Raw genomic sequence first — 19,718 nt, forward strand, 5'->3', positions numbered from 1 at the left:
TTGCACATACTCAGCACCTAGTCTGATACATATGCATGTGTGTTGATTTTGTGATTGGATCATGGTGGCCGACTGGTGGACATTTTTGTTTTTTAAATACATTAAAGTTAGGTATATTTTGGTATGTCCAGAACTTGAGCATGTTTTGAACAATTTACTTTCAAACTATGTGGGAGAATTAACTATTGTGGGTAGTTGATGCACAGCAATTCTAACTTGTACATGCTTTGAATGATTCACATTATCCGTAGACAGTACATCATTAAGGGATGGCTTATGATAATATTATCAGCTGACCAAAGATGGCCACCTGCCGACCATTTTAGTTGTGCACTGATTGTTTTTATACATATACAATAACAATAACTGCACATTTGTATTAGTGGTTTTGATCTTATGAATACTGTTGTGTGTCCTGTAAACGCAACATTTTTAGTTTTTGGTAAGAATCAAACAACAATATTTAAAAATATATGTTTTTGTTCAAATTTCATCTCTAAGCATTAAGTGTGACTACAACTTTAAATGCAAAAAAGGAACTGTGCGTTGCAAAATGCTTGGTCACCCAAAATTTTAACAGAAATCCACATGGTTGCAATGACCATCACCTGTAATTGGTCTGTCTATATACATAGTTGTTGCTGTTAACCTCTGTGCACCAGAATCTTTTCTGCTGAAACTTTTTTGAAAAAAAATATGCAAAAAATTAAGTTGGTTTTTATTTTGTGAAACATGACAAAAGTTGGCTTTAGAGCTCAAAGGTGGGTAGAGTGGCTACTACTTTAAAGCAAGTGATCTTTTATGCTATTGTTCTAAATCACAGATAAAAAAATATATGGTCACCAAACTACCGTATTTGTCTTCAGTTAAGCGCCACCTTCAATTTGGCGCCAGTGCCACAAAAACTTTGTATTTTACACCTCAATTAAGCGCCAGACAAAGTTGAAATTTTGGCACGTAATGATCGTGAATTGGGCGCCGGCGGATCGACTACCGGTTCGTAGCGATGGACGCGATCGCGGAAGTCCCTCGCTGTTACTGTACGAATGGCTTTTGTGTAAAAAAAAATGGTTTTGTTTCTAACAATTTTTAAGAAATCGGTCTATAATCTCTTGAAACATGTCTTTTTAGTCTACTGTAGAAAATATCAGCGTGGTTTTTAATTTCGCAGTAAGTCCATAAAAACGAAATTAAAACAAAAATGTTCTGTTTCAAATGCGCTGTTGTCACAGTAAACAGTGTTAAATTATTCTTTAAATGCTCAGTTTACTTTCCAAAAATAACTAATTTCTTGATTTGAAAAAAAATCATGCCGTTTTTCCCACCAAAATCAAAGCCAAAATATCGCAAACATCGGCAAATCACTTCCGCATTGCGTTCATACATTATTTAAATGAGATATGGTAATTTGATCACGTTGGCATCATCCAGCATTTTGATTGGTTAATTAACGACTTGACCTATCAGGTCAAAAAACGCGTTCGAGGTCAAGTCCTAGACAGGAAGCATGGCAGACATCGAATCGCGCCGAGCGTTTACATGCGACCAGAATCATTCGCTTACAATGAAATTAAGTTGAATTTTACTTGCATTTTATTTTTTGTACGTTATTATAACTACTACTGAGTAATAATCGTAACCGTGGAATGCAGCATGACCGGATTTTGCTACTGTGATCATTGACTACTAAGCGTTGAATTTGTGTTTGTTTTATTTTTCTGTTGATTGTACGGCAAACTGTGAATGTTTTCTAAAGAATGATATTTTTTGTATAACTTTCTAAACTGTCTGAAAACGGGTCATTTACTCAGTATTTAAAATAAAGGCTACAGTGACTAAGCGTCAGAATGTAATGTAAAATATTGTCAATAATCTATCACCAGAATGGAGCAAAAACAATGGCTTGTAACACAATTACCGGTACTAGAACTTGAAGTGCTTGAAATAAGCGCCATTTGAAACAAAGTTGCTCAAATTTAACCACAAATAAGCGCCACCATGACATGAAAGTGTAACAAAGTGGCGCCTAATTGAAGACAAATACGGTACTTCTCGCACAAGATACAGATCAAACATCCATAAAAATTGTGATTTTGAGCCATTTACCATTGGTTTATATGGTAAAAAGTTCTCACCATATCCCAATAATACGTTTGGTTTCTTATTATGCAAATTAAGTATGTACCGGTAGTTATGAGATGGGTGCTTATTGTTGTCAAGAATTATTAGGACATTCTGATGATTCATTTTTATGAAATTCTGCTTTTTGTCTTTCTATACAGATTAGTCCAAAAATGTTTATTTTTACATCTTTTTGTCTTTCTATACAGATTAGTGCAAAAATGTTTATTTTTACATCTTTTTGTCTTTCTATACAGATTAGTGCAGAAATGTTTATTTTTACATCTTTTTGTCTTTCTATACAGATTAGTGCAAAAATGTTTATTTTTACATCTTTTTGTCTTTCTATACAGATTAGTGCAAAAATGTTTATTTTTACATCTTTTTGTCTTTCTATACAGATTAGTGCAAAAATGTTTATTTTTACATCTTTTTGTCTTTCTATACAGATTAGTGCAAAAATGTTTATTTTTACATCTTTTTGTCTTTCTATACAGATTAGTGCAAAAATGTTTATTTTTACATCTTTTTGTCTTTCTATACAGATTAGTGCAAAAATGTTTATTTTTACATCTTTTTGTCTTTCTATACAGATTAGTCCAAAAATGTTTATTTTTACATCTTTTTGTCTTTCTATACAGATTAGTGCAAAAATGTTTATTTTTACATCTTTTTGTCTTTCTATACAGATTAGTGCAAAAATGTTTATTTTTACATCTTTTTGTCTTTCTATACAGATTAGTGCAAAAATGTTTATTTTTACATCTTTTTGTCTTTCTATACAGATTAGTGCAAAAATGTTTATTTTTACATCTTTTTGTCTTTCTATACAGATTAGTGCAGAAATGTTTATTTTTACATCTTTTTGTCTTTCTATACAGATTAGTGCAGAAATGTTTATTTTTACATCTTTTTGTCTTTCTATACAGATTAGTGCAGAAATGTTTATTTTTACATCTTTTTGTCTTTCTATACAGATTAGTGCAAAAATGTTTATTTTTACATCTTTTTGTCTTTCTATACAGATTAGTGCAAAAATGTTTATTTTTACATCTTTTTGTCTTTCTATACAGATTAGTGCAGAAATGTTTATTTTTACATCTTTTTGTCTTTCTATACAGATTAGTGCAGAAATGTTTATTTTTACATCTTTTTGTCTTTCTATACAGATTAGTGCAAAAATGTTTATTTTTACATCTTTTTGTCTTTCTATACAGATTAGTGCAAAAATGTTTATTTTTACATCTTTTTGTCTTTCTATACAGATTAGTGCAAAAATGTTTATTTTTACATCTTTTTGTCTTTCTATACAGATTAGTGCAAAAATGTTTATTTTTACATCTTTTTGTCTTTCTATACAGATTAGTGCAGAAATGTTTATTTTTACATCTTTTTGTCTTTCTATACAGATTAGTGCAAAAATGTTTATTTTTACATCTTTTTGTCTTTCTATACAGATTAGTGCAAAAATGTTTATTTTTACATCTTTTTGTCTTTCTATACAGATTAGTGCAAAAATGTTTATTTTTACATCTTTTTGTCTTTCTATACAGATTAGTGCAAAAATGTTTATTTTTACATCTTTTTGTCTTTCTATACAGATTAGTGCAAAAATGTTTATTTTTACATCTTTTTGTCTTTCTATACAGATTAGTGCAGAAATGTTTATTTTTACATCTTTTTGTCTTTCTATACAGATTAGTGCAGAAATGTTTATTTTTACATCTTTTTGTCTTTCTATACAGATTAGTGCAAAAATGTTTATTTTTACATCTTTTTGTCTTTCTATACAGATTAGTGCAAAAATGTTTATTTTTACATCTTTTTGTCTTTCTATACAGATTAGTCCAAAAATGTTTATTTTTACATCTTTTTGTCTTTCTATACAGATTAGTGCAAAAATGTTTATTTTTACATCTTTTTGTCTTTCTATACAGATTAGTCCAAAAATGTTTATTTTTACATCTTTTTGTCTTTCTATACAGATTAGTCCAAAAATGTTTATTTTTACATCTTTTTGTCTTTCTATACAGATTAGTGCAAAAATGTTTATTTTTACATCTTTTTGTCTTTCTATACAGATTAGTGCAAAAATGTTTATTTTTACATCTTTTTGTCTTTCTATACAGATTAGTGCAAAAATGTTTATTTTTACATCTTTTTGTCTTTCTATACAGATTAGTGCAAAAATGTTTATTTTTACATCTTTTTGTCTTTCTATACAGATTAGTGCAAAAATGTTTATTTTTACATCTTTTTGTCTTTCTATACAGATTAGTGCAAAAATGTTTATTTTTACATCTTTTTGTCTTTCTATACAGATTAGTCCAAAAATGTTTATTTTTACATCTTTTTGTCTTTCTATACAGATTAGTGCAAAAATGTTTATTTTTACATCTTTTTGTCTTTCTATACAGATTAGTGCAAAAATGTTTATTTTTACATCTTTTTGTCTTTCTATACAGATTAGTGCAGAAATGTTTATTTTTACATCTTTTTGTCTTTCTATACAGATTAGTGCAAAAATGTTTATTTTTACATCTTTTTGTCTTTCTATACAGATTAGTGCAGAAATGTTTATTTTTACATCTTTTTGTCTTTCTATACAGATTAGTGCAAAAATGTTTATTTTTACATCTTTTTGTCTTTCTATACAGATTAGTGCAAAAATGTTTATTTTTACATCTTTTTGTCTTTCTATACAGATTAGTGCAAAAATGTTTATTTTTACATCTTTTTGTCTTTCTATACAGATTAGTGCAAAAATGTTTATTTTTACATCTTTTTGTCTTTCTATACAGATTAGTGCAAAAATGTTTATTTTTACATCTTTTTGTCTTTCTATACAGATTAGTGCAGAAATGTTTATTTTTACATCTTTTTGTCTTTCTATACAGATTAGTGCAAAAATGTTTATTTTTACATCTTTTTGTCTTTCTATACAGATTAGTGCAAAAATGTTTATTTTTACATCTTTTTGTCTTTCTATACAGATTAGTGCAAAAATGTTTATTTTTACATCTTTTTGTCTTTCTATACAGATTAGTGCAAAAATGTTTATTTTTACATCTTTTTGTCTTTCTATACAGATTAGTGCAAAAATGTTTATTTTTACATCTTTTTGTCTTTCTATACAGATTAGTGCAGAAATGTTTATTTTTACATCTTTTTGTCTTTCTATACAGATTAGTGCAAAAATGTTTATTTTTACATCTTTTTGTCTTTCTATACAGATTAGTGCAGAAATGTTTATTTTTACATCTTTTTGTCTTTCTATACAGATTAGTGCAAAAATGTTTATTTTTACATCTTTTTGTCTTTCTATACAGATTAGTGCAGAAATGTTTATTTTTACATCTTTTTGTCTTTCTATACAGATTAGTGCAGAAATGTTTATTTTTACATCTTTTTGTCTTTCTATACAGATTAGTGCAAAAATGTTTATTTTTACATCTTTTTGTCTTTCTATACAGATTAGTGCAAAAATGTTTATTTTTACATCTTTTTGTCTTTCTATACAGATTAGTGCAGAAATGTTTATTTTTACATCTTTTTGTCTTTCTATACAGATTAGTGCAAAAATGTTTATTTTTACATCTTTTTGTCTTTCTATACAGATTAGTGCAGAAATGTTTATTTTTACATCTTTTTGTCTTTCTATACAGATTAGTGCAAAAATGTTTATTTTTACATCTTTTTGTCTTTCTATACAGATTAGTCCAAAAATGTTTATTTTTACATCTTTTTGTCTTTCTATACAGATTAGTGCAAAAATGTTTATTTTTACATCTTTTTGTCTTTCTATACAGATTAGTGCAGAAATGTTTATTTTTACATCTTTTTGTCTTTCTATACAGATTAGTGCAGAAATGTTTATTTTTACATCTTTTTGTCTTTCTATACAGATTAGTGCAGAAATGTTTATTTTTACATCTTTTTGTCTTTCTATACAGATTAGTGCAAAAATGTTTATTTTTACATCTTTTTGTCTTTCTATACAGATTAGTGCAGAAATGTTTATTTTTACATCTTTTTGTCTTTCTATACAGATTAGTGCAGAAATGTTTATTTTTACATCTTTTTGTCTTTCTATACAGATTAGTGCAGAAATGTTTATTTTTACATCTTTTTGTCTTTCTATACAGATTAGTCCAAAAATGTTTATTTTTACATCTTTTTGTCTTTCTATACAGATTAGTGCAGAAATGTTTATTTTTACATCTTTTTGTCTTTCTATACAGATTAGTGCAGAAATGTTTATTTTTACATCTTTTTGTCTTTCTATACAGATTAGTGCAGAAATGTTTATTTTTACATCTTTTTGTCTTTCTATACAGATTAGTGCAAAAATGTTTATTTTTACATCTTTTTGTCTTTCTATACAGATTAGTGCAGAAATGTTTATTTTTACATCTTTTTGTCTTTCTATACAGATTAGTGCAGAAATGTTTATTTTTACATCTTTTTGTCTTTCTATACAGATTAGTGCAGAAATGTTTATTTTTACATCTTTTTGTCTTTCTATACAGATTAGTCCAAAAATGTTTATTTTTACATCTTTTTGTCTTTCTATACAGATTAGTGCAGAAATGTTTATTTTTACATCTTTTTGTCTTTCTATACAGATTAGTGCAGAAATGTTTATTTTTACATCTTTGTGGGCAGTTTCTATTCATAACAATTAATAGTTGATGATATAAATCAAAATCAGTAATTATGTGACAATTTTAAACAACAAATTGTGACAAATTTTTCATTTCTATTTATCTATTTCATGTTTCATTTCCTATATTTAATATGAATCAAAAATACCTTTAGTATTTCAAATTCACTGGAAAATAAAAGACAACACAGAAAGTAAATACTGTAAATACATTAATCATTCACTGGGTTTTAATTTTGCTATTTTTGCTGACAAGTATAATCCGACTTTCTCGCCAATATTTTTCAGCTTTTATTTAATATATTCTTCAATATTTTTAGAAATAAACTAATTTTAATAATTTTTGAGTTTTTATTCAAAGAATTTGGGCATTTTTGTCCCAATCTTCTGAAAGAAGGTGCAGTCTATAAACAGGACTATTTTGTGAAATTGTGATAGAAAGAAGGAAATGGTGCTAAAAAGCTTTCCTTGACAAAATCGTGAAATTAAAACACAGTCAATATGCTCAAAACATCAAATAAGTGAAATTAAATGGTTTTACAGTATTACTTCCTGCCCCTTTTTCTTTACAAAGGGGTTCTTTACAGTGTCTTACTCACCAGAACACATTGATTCACCAGGACACATTGATTCAATAGAACACATTGATTCACCAGGACAACAATGTACATACCTGTCAGTAAGCATAGATGGCATAAAATTTGATGAATAAATTATGTCCAGAAATCATGATGTCAAATAAATACACTACCAATCATTATTTTTGTTAAACCTAGAAATGAGTTCACAGTCTGCATCTGAAAGTAATTCAGTGCATTAAAGATAATAATTGTTTGTACACGTGCAGTTTTGTATTACATGGATAGAAATCTGGATGTCTGTTAACAATATTCCATTTTTGGCATGATAAACATTGCTTTCACAGTAGGAATGTGCATTTTTTACAGCAAGCCAGAAAGCATTGCTACTAGTATACAACCAGAACATCAGTATACTGCACTGTATTTCCCTACCCATTGCTGAATAGAGCTGCATGAACACTCCAAAATAAAACATTGTACATTACTACATTACTATCATTATCTATTCCACTAATTTCTCAATTATATTATAATTAATGCTAAATTTCATTATCATTATTATTACTAACTACATGTTGGTGTGTTGGATATAAGGTATTTTATAACAATAGGAAATGCAGATCTCGTATGAAGTCCAATAAAGGTCTATCACATTTGCTGTAAACTTCCTAAATTTTGTGACAGGCACATTTTCATGAGTCAGTGTAAATTTTGTCACGGGTCCTACAACATGAAATGCCAGTGACTTTCACAAAATGTTCTCAAGGGTCCTACAACATGAAATGCCAGTGACTTTCAAAAAATGTTCTCAAGGGTCCTACAACATGAAATGCCAGTGACTTTCACAAAATGTTCTCAAGGGTCCTACAACATGAAATGCCAGTGACTTTCACAAAATGTTCTCAAGGGTCCTACAACATGAAATGCCAGTGACTTTCACAAAATGTTCTCAAGGGTCCTACAACATGAAATGCCAGTGACTTTCACAAAATGTTTTCAAGGGTCCTACAACATGAAATGCCAGTGACTTTCACAAAATGTTCTCAAGGGTCCTACAACATGAAATGCCAGTGACTTTCACAAAATGTTCTGAAGGGTCCTACAACATCAAATGCCAGTGACTTTCACAAAATGTTCCCAAGGATCCTACAACATGAAATGCCAGTGACTTTCACAAAATGTTCTCAAGGGTCCTACAACATGAAATGCCAGTGACTTTCACAAAATGTTCCCAAGGATCCTACAACATGAAATGCCATTGACTTTCACAAAATGTTCTCAAGGGTCCTACAACATGAAATGCCAGTGACTTTCACAAAATGTTCTCAAGGGTCCTACAACATGAAATGCCAGTGACTTTCACAAAATGTTCTCAAGGGTCCTACAACATGAAATGCCAGTGACTTTCACAAAATGTTCTCAAGGGTCCTACAACATGAAATGCCAGTGACTTTCACAAAATGTTCCCAAGGATCCTACAACATGAAATGCCAGTGACTTTCACAAAATGTTCTGAAGGGTCCTACAACATGAAATGCCAGTGACTTTCACAAAATGTTCCCAAGGATCCTACAACATGAAATGCCATTGACTTTCACAAAATGTTCTCAAGGGTCCTACAACATGAAATGCCATTGACTTTCACAAAATGTTCTCAAGGGTCCTACAACATGAAATGCCAGTGACTTTCACAACATTTTTTCTTTACACAGGCCATTTAATCTTCAAATCATAAAAATTCCTGGCAGCAAAAATTAATCTGTTTACAGTATCCAGAATTTTAAAGCTAGCTTTCAGTTGGTTCTGATTTAGATTATGTGAGTTGGTTTCCATGGTTACTGAACATGAATGAACTAGGCAACTATGTGGAGTTAGTGTCTTCATTCTTATTAATCCATTTAATTTGGTTTTTCAGATTTCGGGATTTAAATTTATTGTATACTTAAAGATTTATCTAATACCTTTGAGCATTAGATGCACACAGTATGTTTTATGGTTTCTGTGAGATCTTCATATTCTATGTATCACCACTGTCCAGTGTTACTAATATTCCTATTTCTAATAGCAGATCAGTGTCCACACCATGTACCATATCAACAAGCCGAGCTCACACTTCAAATCTGAGTCCTGTAATGACAGGTCAGTTCAACTCTGCAGCCACTGCTTCTCTCCCATTTAACTCTTGTATAAATATCTATTGTCTCATTTGACATCTCATGACTGTATAGGGACCTTCATTCTGGGGGTATTTCCTAACAGTAATTTTATACAAACAGTATTATGTGTTTTGTAAACATTTCTGGCTGTTATTATAATAATACAATGCACATACGGTAACAAATTTTATCTTGAGTAGTTGGATGTTTGTTCCATACTGCTTAAATTATACCATTCCATTCAGAATATTCACTATCAATGATCCAGCCTGATCAGACTCGGTGATCTTTGCTGCTCAATTAAACTTACATTGGTGATATACATTGTACTACTAGCATAGCATAATTTTCACCAATCCTAAAATAATAATATATTGTAAATAATATTGTGTTATATTGTAAGCTAATCTGTGTTCATTTACTTATCCTTAATTCATACTCACATGACACACTCTTCAGGTATGACTAGTATGTTAATGTCACCAGCTGTTCCCATTGTGCTCTCTCATCCGCCTGTATTAAGAATGACACCTCCACCAACTTCTAGGAATGATTGTAAACCTGTACCTGGTATTAAACCACCCAAGAAACGAAGACGATTATCTCTTATTAAAGGTAAGATACACAAACTAATGTAAACAAAACAAACACTTTGTGAACCAAACTTTGTATAAATCAAACCCTAAGTGAACCCAACCCTACATACAACCATGGAGCTAAAAATAAGATCATTTTATGCTCCATGGTACACCAAACCCTATTGAAACCATACCCTGTGTACACTAAACCCTATAGAAACCATACCCTGTGTACACCAAACCCTATAGAAACCATACCCTGTGTACACCAAACCCTATGTAAACCATACCCTGTGTACACCAAACCCTATGTAAACCATACCCTGTGTACACCAAACCCTATAGAAACCATACCCTGTGTACACCAAACCCTATATAAACCATACCCTGTGTACACTAAACCCTATAGAAACCATACCCTGTGTACACCAAACCCTATAGAAACCATACCCTGTGTACACTAAACCCTATGTAAACCATACCCTTTGTACACCAAACCCTATTTAAACCATACCCTGTGTACACCAAACCCTATGTAAACCATACCCTGTGTACACTAAACCCTATAGAAACCATACCCTGTGTACACCAAACCCTATGTAAACCATACCCTGTGTACACTAAACCCTATAGAAACCATACCCTGTGTACACCAAACCCTATAGAAACCATACCTGTGTACACCAAACCATATGTAAACCATACCCTGTGTACACCAAACCCTATAGAAACCATACCCTGTGTACACCAAACCATATGTAAACCATACCCTGTGTACACCAAACCCTATAGAAACCATACCCTGTGTACACCAAACCATATGTAAACCATACCCTGTGTACACCAAACCCTATAGAAACCATACCCTGTGTACACCAAACCCTATGTAAGCCATACTCTGTGTAAACCAAACCCTATGTAAACCATACCCTGTGTACACCAAACCCTATAGAAACCATACCCTGTGTACACCAAACCCTATGTAAACCATATCCTGTGTACACCAAACCCTATGTAAACCATACCCTGTGTACACTAAACCCTATAGAAACCATACCCTGTGTACACCAAACCCTATAGAAACCATACCCTGTGTACACCAAACCCTATGTAAACCATACCATGTGTACACCAAACCCTATGTAAACCAAACCCTGTGTACACCAAACCCTATGTAAACCATACCCTGTGTACACCAAACCCTATAGAAACCATATCCTGTGTACACCAAACCCGATAGAAACCATACCCTGTGTACACCAAACCCTATAGAAACCATACCTGTGTACACCAAACCCTATGTAAACCAAACCCTATGTACACCAAACCCTATGTAAACCAAACCCTGTGTACACCAAACCCTATAGAAACCATACCCTGTGTACACCAAACCCTATAGAAACCATACCCCGTGTACACCAAACCCTATAGAAACCATACCCTGTGTACACCAAACCCTATGTAAACCAAACCCTGTGTACACCAAACCCTATAGAAACCATACCCTGTGTACACCAAACCCTATAGAAACCATACCCTGTGTACACCAAAGCCTATGTAAACCAAACCCTGTGTACATCAAACCATATAGAAACCATACCCTGTGTACACCAAACCCTATAGAAACCATACCCTGTGTACACCAAACCCTAAAGAAACCATACCCTGTGTACACCAAACCCTATGTAAACCATACCATGTGTAAACCATACCCTGTGTACACCAAACCCTATGTAAACCATACCATGTGTACACCAAATCCTATAGAAACCATACCCTGTGTACACCAAACCCTATGTAAACCATACCCTATGTACACCAAACCCTATAGAAACCATACCCTGTGTACACCAAACCCTATGTAAACCAAATCATGTATAGACCATAACAAACCAGAAACTTGTCTGAAAAATATATGTAAACTGAAAACCTTATTCATTTTTTTTATCCATATAGCCTGCATATGCATGTACAAATATCATTCTATAAACCAAATGTTTCTAGGAACAAAACATATTTTTGATTTTATATTTCTTTATATTGTTCTTGTTTTGGTCCCCAAATCAAATCAATCCAGAAATGAGCCATCATGACATATTGTATGTACATGTAATTGTTAAGTCCTAGGAGTTTCCACAATACATATATATTCTAATAGTGTTTAATTGGATTTCAATAGAGTTCAATTCAGATTTGTATTAAAGTCTCACTAATCTTTGTTTTATTTCAGTGACAGACCCTGATGATGTATTGAAAAGATATGTTAATAAAGTCAAAAAGCCACCAACTGAGGTAATAATGTGATTTATATACTGACATACCACAAAACACAATATTAATGTTGGGATAGTGTCGGCAAATGTCATTTAAGGTAGTACTCATAATTTTTGAAAAAGTTAAGAATAAATCATGTGACAATGTTGATTGGTTTATTAAGTGCAACCATAGTTATAATAGCTATAATTCAATGGTAACATAAAATAGCAATATTTTGTGTGTTACCGTGACAATATTGCTATTTTTAGCACAATTCTATAGAATACAATGTTCAAGAAAAATTGCAATATTCATCATTTTTCAAAACTCAGATTGTTTGAATAATTCAGGTTAACAAAAGGTACCCCGCCAATTAAGATACATATATATATCATCAGTCTACAATTTCTCTCATGTTATTGGAACCACTTGTAATGGTAAATATTCTAAAATACTGACAAAATGTCTGCCTGATTCACTAAAATACAACCATCATTTATTCGAAAAATACACTGGTGCCGCTAAACTTTTTATTAATCAAATCCTTGCAATGACTAGAAGTAAAATTGACTGCACAATAGTTAATTACTAGGTGTTTTCATGTATAAATAGCTTCAACAAACATCAATGTTGTGAACAGTCTTTCTTTTTTTAAAGATAGCACACTATGGTTACAGGGTCTTATTGAAACTAGGTATTGAAACGGAAAGTGATCATTTGACTAATTCCCATTCATTTTATTGTTCTTTCTGGAATGTACTTTTTTTTAATCAACAACCAATTTGTTGGCCCACAAGAAGGCACTCATCAGTCACAGAGGGCAGTATATCCATGTGATACCTTGTTAACTAAGAACAGTTTCTATTAGTATGTGTAATTCAATTATTTTTCTGTCAATACAGGATTGTCCAATCTGTTTTGAAGAGTTATGTTCCAATTCTGGTTATGAAGAAAATAAAGCCAGCAGTGTTGTTTATAAACTTGATAAGTGTGGACATGTATTTCATAAGAGTTGTCTGGCTGCAATGTATAACAGTGGACCAAAGGTAATCTTAAATATTCATATCTGCAATATTGCAATTATTTACAATACATTTGTGATTGTGTCAAATATTCACACATAGCCAGAAATACTGTAAACCATAAATTATCTTTGCTGGGAATTTTTGTGATGACAGCATTTCATTGGTGTAGGTCTTTTAAACCCTTTTGATTTTTTCTCTGATCCGCAGAGTTTGTGGAAATTTGTCCTTCAAAACTGAAGGATTTACAGTATGTCCGCTGTCATAATTGATGCATACCGGTAGTAACAAACCACGTATTTGTAAATGCATTTATATACACTTCAAAAACAAACTGAATTTTATTAATGAACTCAGCAAAATGCAATAGACTGGTAGATACTAACTGGTGCCTTTTTTTTTTTATTAAAGATTGGCTTTTAATAAAGCAAGTACAAATGTATGATAACTGATAATAAAATAAGTGCACATGAACAACATAATTTCCAGTATTAGAAGCCACATCCCTAATAGAAGTTGCACCCATTCTTTTTGACTAATTCACCATTTCTCATATGTGCAGACGCTCTAAATGAAGCTTCAATCCCTTTGTGGCATTGTGCCATTATGGCTTCTCATATTATAGATTTTACAGTAGTGAGGGTAATTGTCTTAATCACAGGGTGAAACATTGGAGTATTGGTGCCAATTAAGGAATGGTACAGCATGTACTTGATGTCATTATATACAATCTTGTTATGTTCATTATTAAACACATGACATGAGCTGAGATTACTCAGCTGTAAGGCAGGCTGCTAGTAGATTTATTTGATGAATTTGTGTGTGTTCTTTTGTAGGATGGTAGTTTACAGTGTCCTACATGCAAAGCAATCTATGGTGTAAAGCATGGTAACCAGCCAGCTGGTAGTATGGACTATCATGTTATACCATATTCATTACCAGGATACAGAGAATCAGAGACAATTAGAATTATTTACAATATTCCACCAGGAACACAGGCAAGTATAACATGTACATGTATACACATGTATATCAAACTCTAAAATGTCTTTTTAGCTAGCTTGTTATGTCAACTAATTTCATTAATTTAAAATAAAATAAATACTCACAATGAGATTGTTGGCACTTTAGCTAAATCAGGATTCTGCTAATTCATGCACTGAGACAAATTCGCTAAAATTACAGAAAATATCTTAGTTCTAATGTAACACTGCCAGTGTATTAATACTTTATTTACTTCATTATTATGGTAATATATTTCATTGCTATGGTAATTGTGTTCTATCGTTTATCCACATTTATAGAATAGTGGGCTACTAATCTATAATGTACTTGGAAGAAGCCTGAGTTACTATAAAATCTTCCAAATAAGCACCAATATTTTAATAATCTGTCCTGGTTTCTAAATCAGCATTATATTTTGCTATTATTGATTACCATTGATGAGTTGTTAATAGTGAAACAAGTGCCTATGTTCACTCATCCAGTGTAACCAAGAGGACATGTAGCTACCATGACATGTGGTACTTTTATTATCAATAATCTGCCAAATAGCACGCCTTTGTTTCAAAATCCTTCTCAAAAAGATTGATGATGAAACTATTTTTTCACCTATTGTTAAGTACCTTATTTTAGCTGAAAGATATGGCTCAATGAAAATAAAATTCAGTGATTATACCTTTTTTTCCTATATTTAATTGATTCCAACTATTTTTAGCTCCGCTGTCGACTTTGTCGAGCGGAGTTTATCATATGAGTGATTGTTCGTCGTTGTCCATGTCAATGTTTTACTTTATCGACTTCTTCTTGAAAACTACAAGCCTGAATGCTTTGATACTTGGTGTATATGTACCTTGGGTAGACATCTCTTAGGTTTGTTCATTTCATGTTGATATCTTCAATTCTGTAATTTTGGTGAATATTATTGTCATTTTTGGTAGAAAGTGATATTTTCGACTTCTTGTTAAAAACTGTAAGTCCGATTGCTTTGATGTCTTCAGTTCTTTAATTGAAATGTGCATTGCTAGCAGCGGAGCTATTTCAGCCGATAAACTGCTTGTTCAGTATTTATCTGAACTTTGACACGTGGCAGTCGAGTACTTATATACCGGTATATGATTTGTTTGGTATTTTGTCTTTCCAGGGTCCAGAACATCCTCATCCAGGTAAAAGATACTCTGCTCGAGGATTTCCACGTCATTGTTATCTACCAAATAATGATGAAGGCAGAAAGGTAAATATTTATCACACCCATAATATCAAATTCAATACTGATAAAACAAAGTATTTTCTAAAGCTAATGCTTTGCGTGTTGCTTATAACAACACTTTTCACATTCTATTTTATATTACCTGTAGTTGCAACTTGAGTATTTCTGTAAATCAGATTGTAAATGTTGTTGTTGAAAACCGCAAGTCTGATTGTTTTGATACTATACACATTGTTCATTTTCTAATGATATCTTCTGTTCTTTAATTGAAATGTGCATTGCTAACAGCGGAGCTATCTCAGCCGAGAGACTGCTTGTTAATTTCTTTTATGCTTTCCTGCTCTTTAGTAACTTTATTTTTTGTTATGAGCTGGTTCTTGAAATAAAAACTTCTATTATGCATCTGTCACCATAACACTGTAAGTTACGGCGTGTCGTAATTTTACGGTATTGCACTGGGTGGGTATTTTCATCCTACCATGTTAGGAAATGAGAATTCCAAATATGGAGCGATTACATGCGGGAGCATTCTCTAATAATAAAAACAAATATGGCAGCCCCCAGGGTTTGACCGGACTCCACACAAAGAAGTTCGCTGAATCTGTTCTAAACTTTTTGGATTTCGGCATTCCCATGATGTATCCTTGGGAGGAAAAAATGTATAATAATAAAGTTATTACGCTGTACTGTCTTCGTGCATATTGGTACTAGAGACAAAAGGAAGTTTGGATTTACAACATTATTATGATTCTTTATTTTGATTTTACTGACGACTTTATAAGGTGTTGTAGCATTTCAATTTGGTAATAACTACCACAAGTGTATCAACATTTACATAAATACCGGTAATATCATTTGAAGAATTGTGGTATCAAATGTAGTAGACTTTGGTTCTTGTATGCATCAGAAGTTATGAAAGCAGATTCATTGTTAAGCTGACATTGTTTTGTTTTTTTGCAGGCCCTGCGTTTATTGATCATTGCATGGGACCGACGTCTTCTCTTCACCATTGGAACATCAGCCACTACCAGTGAACCCAACACTGTGACTTGGAATGAAATACACCACAAGACAGAATTTGGATCTAATTTAACTGGTCATGGTTATCCAGATCCCCAGTACTTGGATAATTTACTCATGGAATTAGGCACACAGGGAGTTACTGAGGCAGACTTATAAAAAAACATGTGTAACTGTTATCTGCAAATCATACGTAAACACCAGGAACCTGTTCTTGGAGTAGTCAGTGTGGAATTCCTGCAGCTTTTATGGGACATGTGTGTGGAAACTAGAAGTCACCCACTTCTATGAAACAAATAATAAAGAAACCATCTTGGCAACATCGTGTGTGATAATGTAAAACATTGTGCAATTTTTTTTCGGCTCATTTGCATAACTGCTGATAATAGCAGTTTGTATCATGCATGGTACCATCTATAGACAGTAAATTGAAAACTATTACGGCGTAATAATGTAGACAAATATAGCATTTCATTTAATGTTATCTGAGTTTTTAGATATACAGAATTTTAATTCTACGTATTTCATCAGCCACTGTGTCAATGTTTGTTTCAAATTGATATTAACATCCTATCATTATTCTATGAACCAGAGGTTTAATCACTGCAAGACGATTTGTTACTTCTATGAAACATTAAAGGAGAGATAGCCTAGAAGCCAGAATTTTCATTCAACCAATCAACTGTACAGTGAATAGCTAACTGCATCGTTACTCAGCGTGGCACCTCAGCATTAATGGAGTGGCATATAGACAAAAGAATGCTGCATATAGAAAAGGGAATGCATTTTGTTAATGCAGTATATAATTATGTGTTATACTACAACAAGGTGCATGTAGTTTCAATCATTTTTATTTTTTAAATAGATTGTTGTTGAATTGTGTTATATACATGTACATATCTGCATGTATTCCTAGTCTGTATTTCGTGATGTGTTGTTTTGTGGTATAACTACTGGTAGTTATAGTGTGTACTAAAACTTGTATACTGGAACAGTTTCTGTACAGACATCTTTCTGATTTAATATTCACATTTCTTTTGTTTCATTGATTGGACAGTATTTAGACAAAATACTGCCCTCACAAGGCAAGATTCTGCTATTGTGATTACGTACGTTTGCTAAGTTGAATTTTATTGATTTTTTTGAACACCATATTCCTTCCATTAGAAAAGAAGATGTCAGAATGCTGTAAGTTTTCTACACTGGAAAAACTTGTAGCTTATTTGACATAAACAGCAATGGTATTTTAATGCACATGATTTTAATGGAGAAAATATGGCACTTTGAAATATTCATTCAAAATCTCTTAAAAATAATTTGTTTTATTTTTCTACTGCTTAAATTAGAATTTCTTTCTATGTAATCTGAGTTTTTTATTGAGAAGCTGTAATATTCTATTCTAGTGCCCATGTATGGCAAGCAAATTTTTTACCCTGTCCTCAGTATTACTTTATATGGCTGCATGCCTCTCTATTAACCTTTTCACCTCCAGACTTTCTCGCCAAACCTTGTCTGCACGTTTTTCTTACATTCTTCAATATTTCTGGAAATGAACTCTAATTTTGGAGCCAACAGACAATTTGAGTCAATTTTCATTTTTTACTCAAAAAATTTGGCTTTTTTGATCCCAATCTTCTGAAGGAAAGTGCAGACAGATTTTCCCATTCTGTGGTAAATTATCTTATGAATTGATATCAATTTACAGCAAAATTATAGCCTTTCATAAGTGGATGAATTTCAGTTGTGTTAATTGATGGATAGTGTGATACGCATTCTTCTAAAATTCCCAGCATAGAAACATATTAGTCCCAGCAGGCTATATAATTACTAGGTGTAGCCATGGCTAGTAACCGTGGTGGTGTAGCTAAAAACACTGTGTACTTGTGCACTGCTAAGAGATATCCAGATTTATCATTCAATGTTCACTTGCATACACTTCTTAGGTGTTATACATCTTGTGTACTGGTTAATTTATGCATTTGTGTACTTAATTTGTACTTTGTCCACCCACCATTGTCAATATTTCATATCTTTTAGTTTTTCATATCTCAGTGTTTATTATATCTACACAGACAGACCCCTACCCATCAGTGGAGATTATAACCGACATTGTAAGAATAAAATGAGGACTTGTCCCTTGGTGTGTTATGCTTACAATACGTAGTATGTGTATAACTAAATATTTGCATGTTTTTTACTGTCGCTGTCATTTTGTTCTAAACAGCTACATTGCCATCTGACTGGTTTGCTATGTGCATCTGTGTGAGACTATTATGTGATTAGAACTGGTTAGATCAAATCATTTTGTATTTTTTGTATTTGTATTTATTTACACTAGATAATAAAATTGTACAATATAAAAGTACATTATTCATGTAAAGAGAAACAAATTAAGGTAGCAGTTTTTCTGGTGTCGATCACATAAATAGCTCTGAGGAGCTTGTCTAGTCTGTGACCGTGACTTGATAAAATAAATGATTTCAATGAGGTATATTAAAGAAATATGTGGGTGCACCGTTCTGCACAAAATTTACAAGTGCATAGCAACCCAGTTAGCATCTTACTAGTAGCTGGCAATTTTGGTGTTCAGAACAATATGGCAGTGACAGTATTTTTGTAATTTCCTTGAATATCGGTAAGCAAAAATCACGAATTAAAAGCATATGAACATAATGCCTGTTGAATTAATGATTCTGTAGTTCTGTGAACACCACTCTTACATTTTATTTATTATGTATGTTTACAATTGTGTTATTCTGAATTGTTGTGCTTTGCTACCCTCCACTTATGCCAAATAAATATATTAGTCAAGAATAGAACTGAGAGTTGCTGTATTCCATCAATGCATCCTGAAACTACCAGTGCTATACAAAGCATGCAATGGGAGCCTTTGCTGTCACCCTGTCAGTATGTATGTATGTGTGTGTGTGTGTCTCCATTCCATATCTTGATAGTCAAGGATGGCATAAATTAGCCAATTTTCAGCTGTTTATCTTATATCTTTAGAATCATTCAACAAATTCAATGAAACAAAGATTCTCTGGGATTATCCATTAACCTGATTGGTTCATGGTTTTTATCCATGAATAATGATCTAATTTGCTCTTATCAG

General features: G+C 32.0%; 1 protein-coding gene across 2 annotated transcripts in view; it reads left to right on the forward strand.

Annotated features, from left to right (window-relative positions):
* The window catches only part of LOC102805869 (E3 ubiquitin-protein ligase DTX4-like), a 56,484-nt gene extending 37,059 nt beyond the window's left edge, over nt 1-19,425 (forward strand). The window contains exons 3-9 of one of the 2 annotated variants that reach the window (XM_085491629.1): nt 9,431-9,504; nt 9,981-10,136; nt 12,330-12,391; nt 13,258-13,401; nt 14,214-14,375; nt 15,521-15,610; nt 16,547-19,425. In XM_085491629.1, coding sequence (XP_085347755.1) covers nt 9,431-9,504; nt 9,981-10,136; nt 12,330-12,391; nt 13,258-13,401; nt 14,214-14,375; nt 15,521-15,610; nt 16,547-16,765 — 907 coding nt within the window. In that variant the 3' untranslated portion in view covers nt 16,766-19,425. The remainder of the gene's footprint in view (nt 1-9,430; nt 9,505-9,980; nt 10,137-12,329; nt 12,392-13,257; nt 13,402-14,213; nt 14,376-15,520; nt 15,611-16,546) is intronic. The other variant, XM_085491631.1, reaches the window with a different exon arrangement.
* The last annotated feature ends 293 nt before the right edge of the window (nt 19,426-19,718 follow it).

This window comes from Saccoglossus kowalevskii, chromosome 16 (genome assembly GCF_978046115.1).
Source record: "Saccoglossus kowalevskii chromosome 16, keSacKowa6.1, whole genome shotgun sequence".
Classification (NCBI taxonomy): Eukaryota; Metazoa; Hemichordata; class Enteropneusta; family Harrimaniidae; genus Saccoglossus; species Saccoglossus kowalevskii.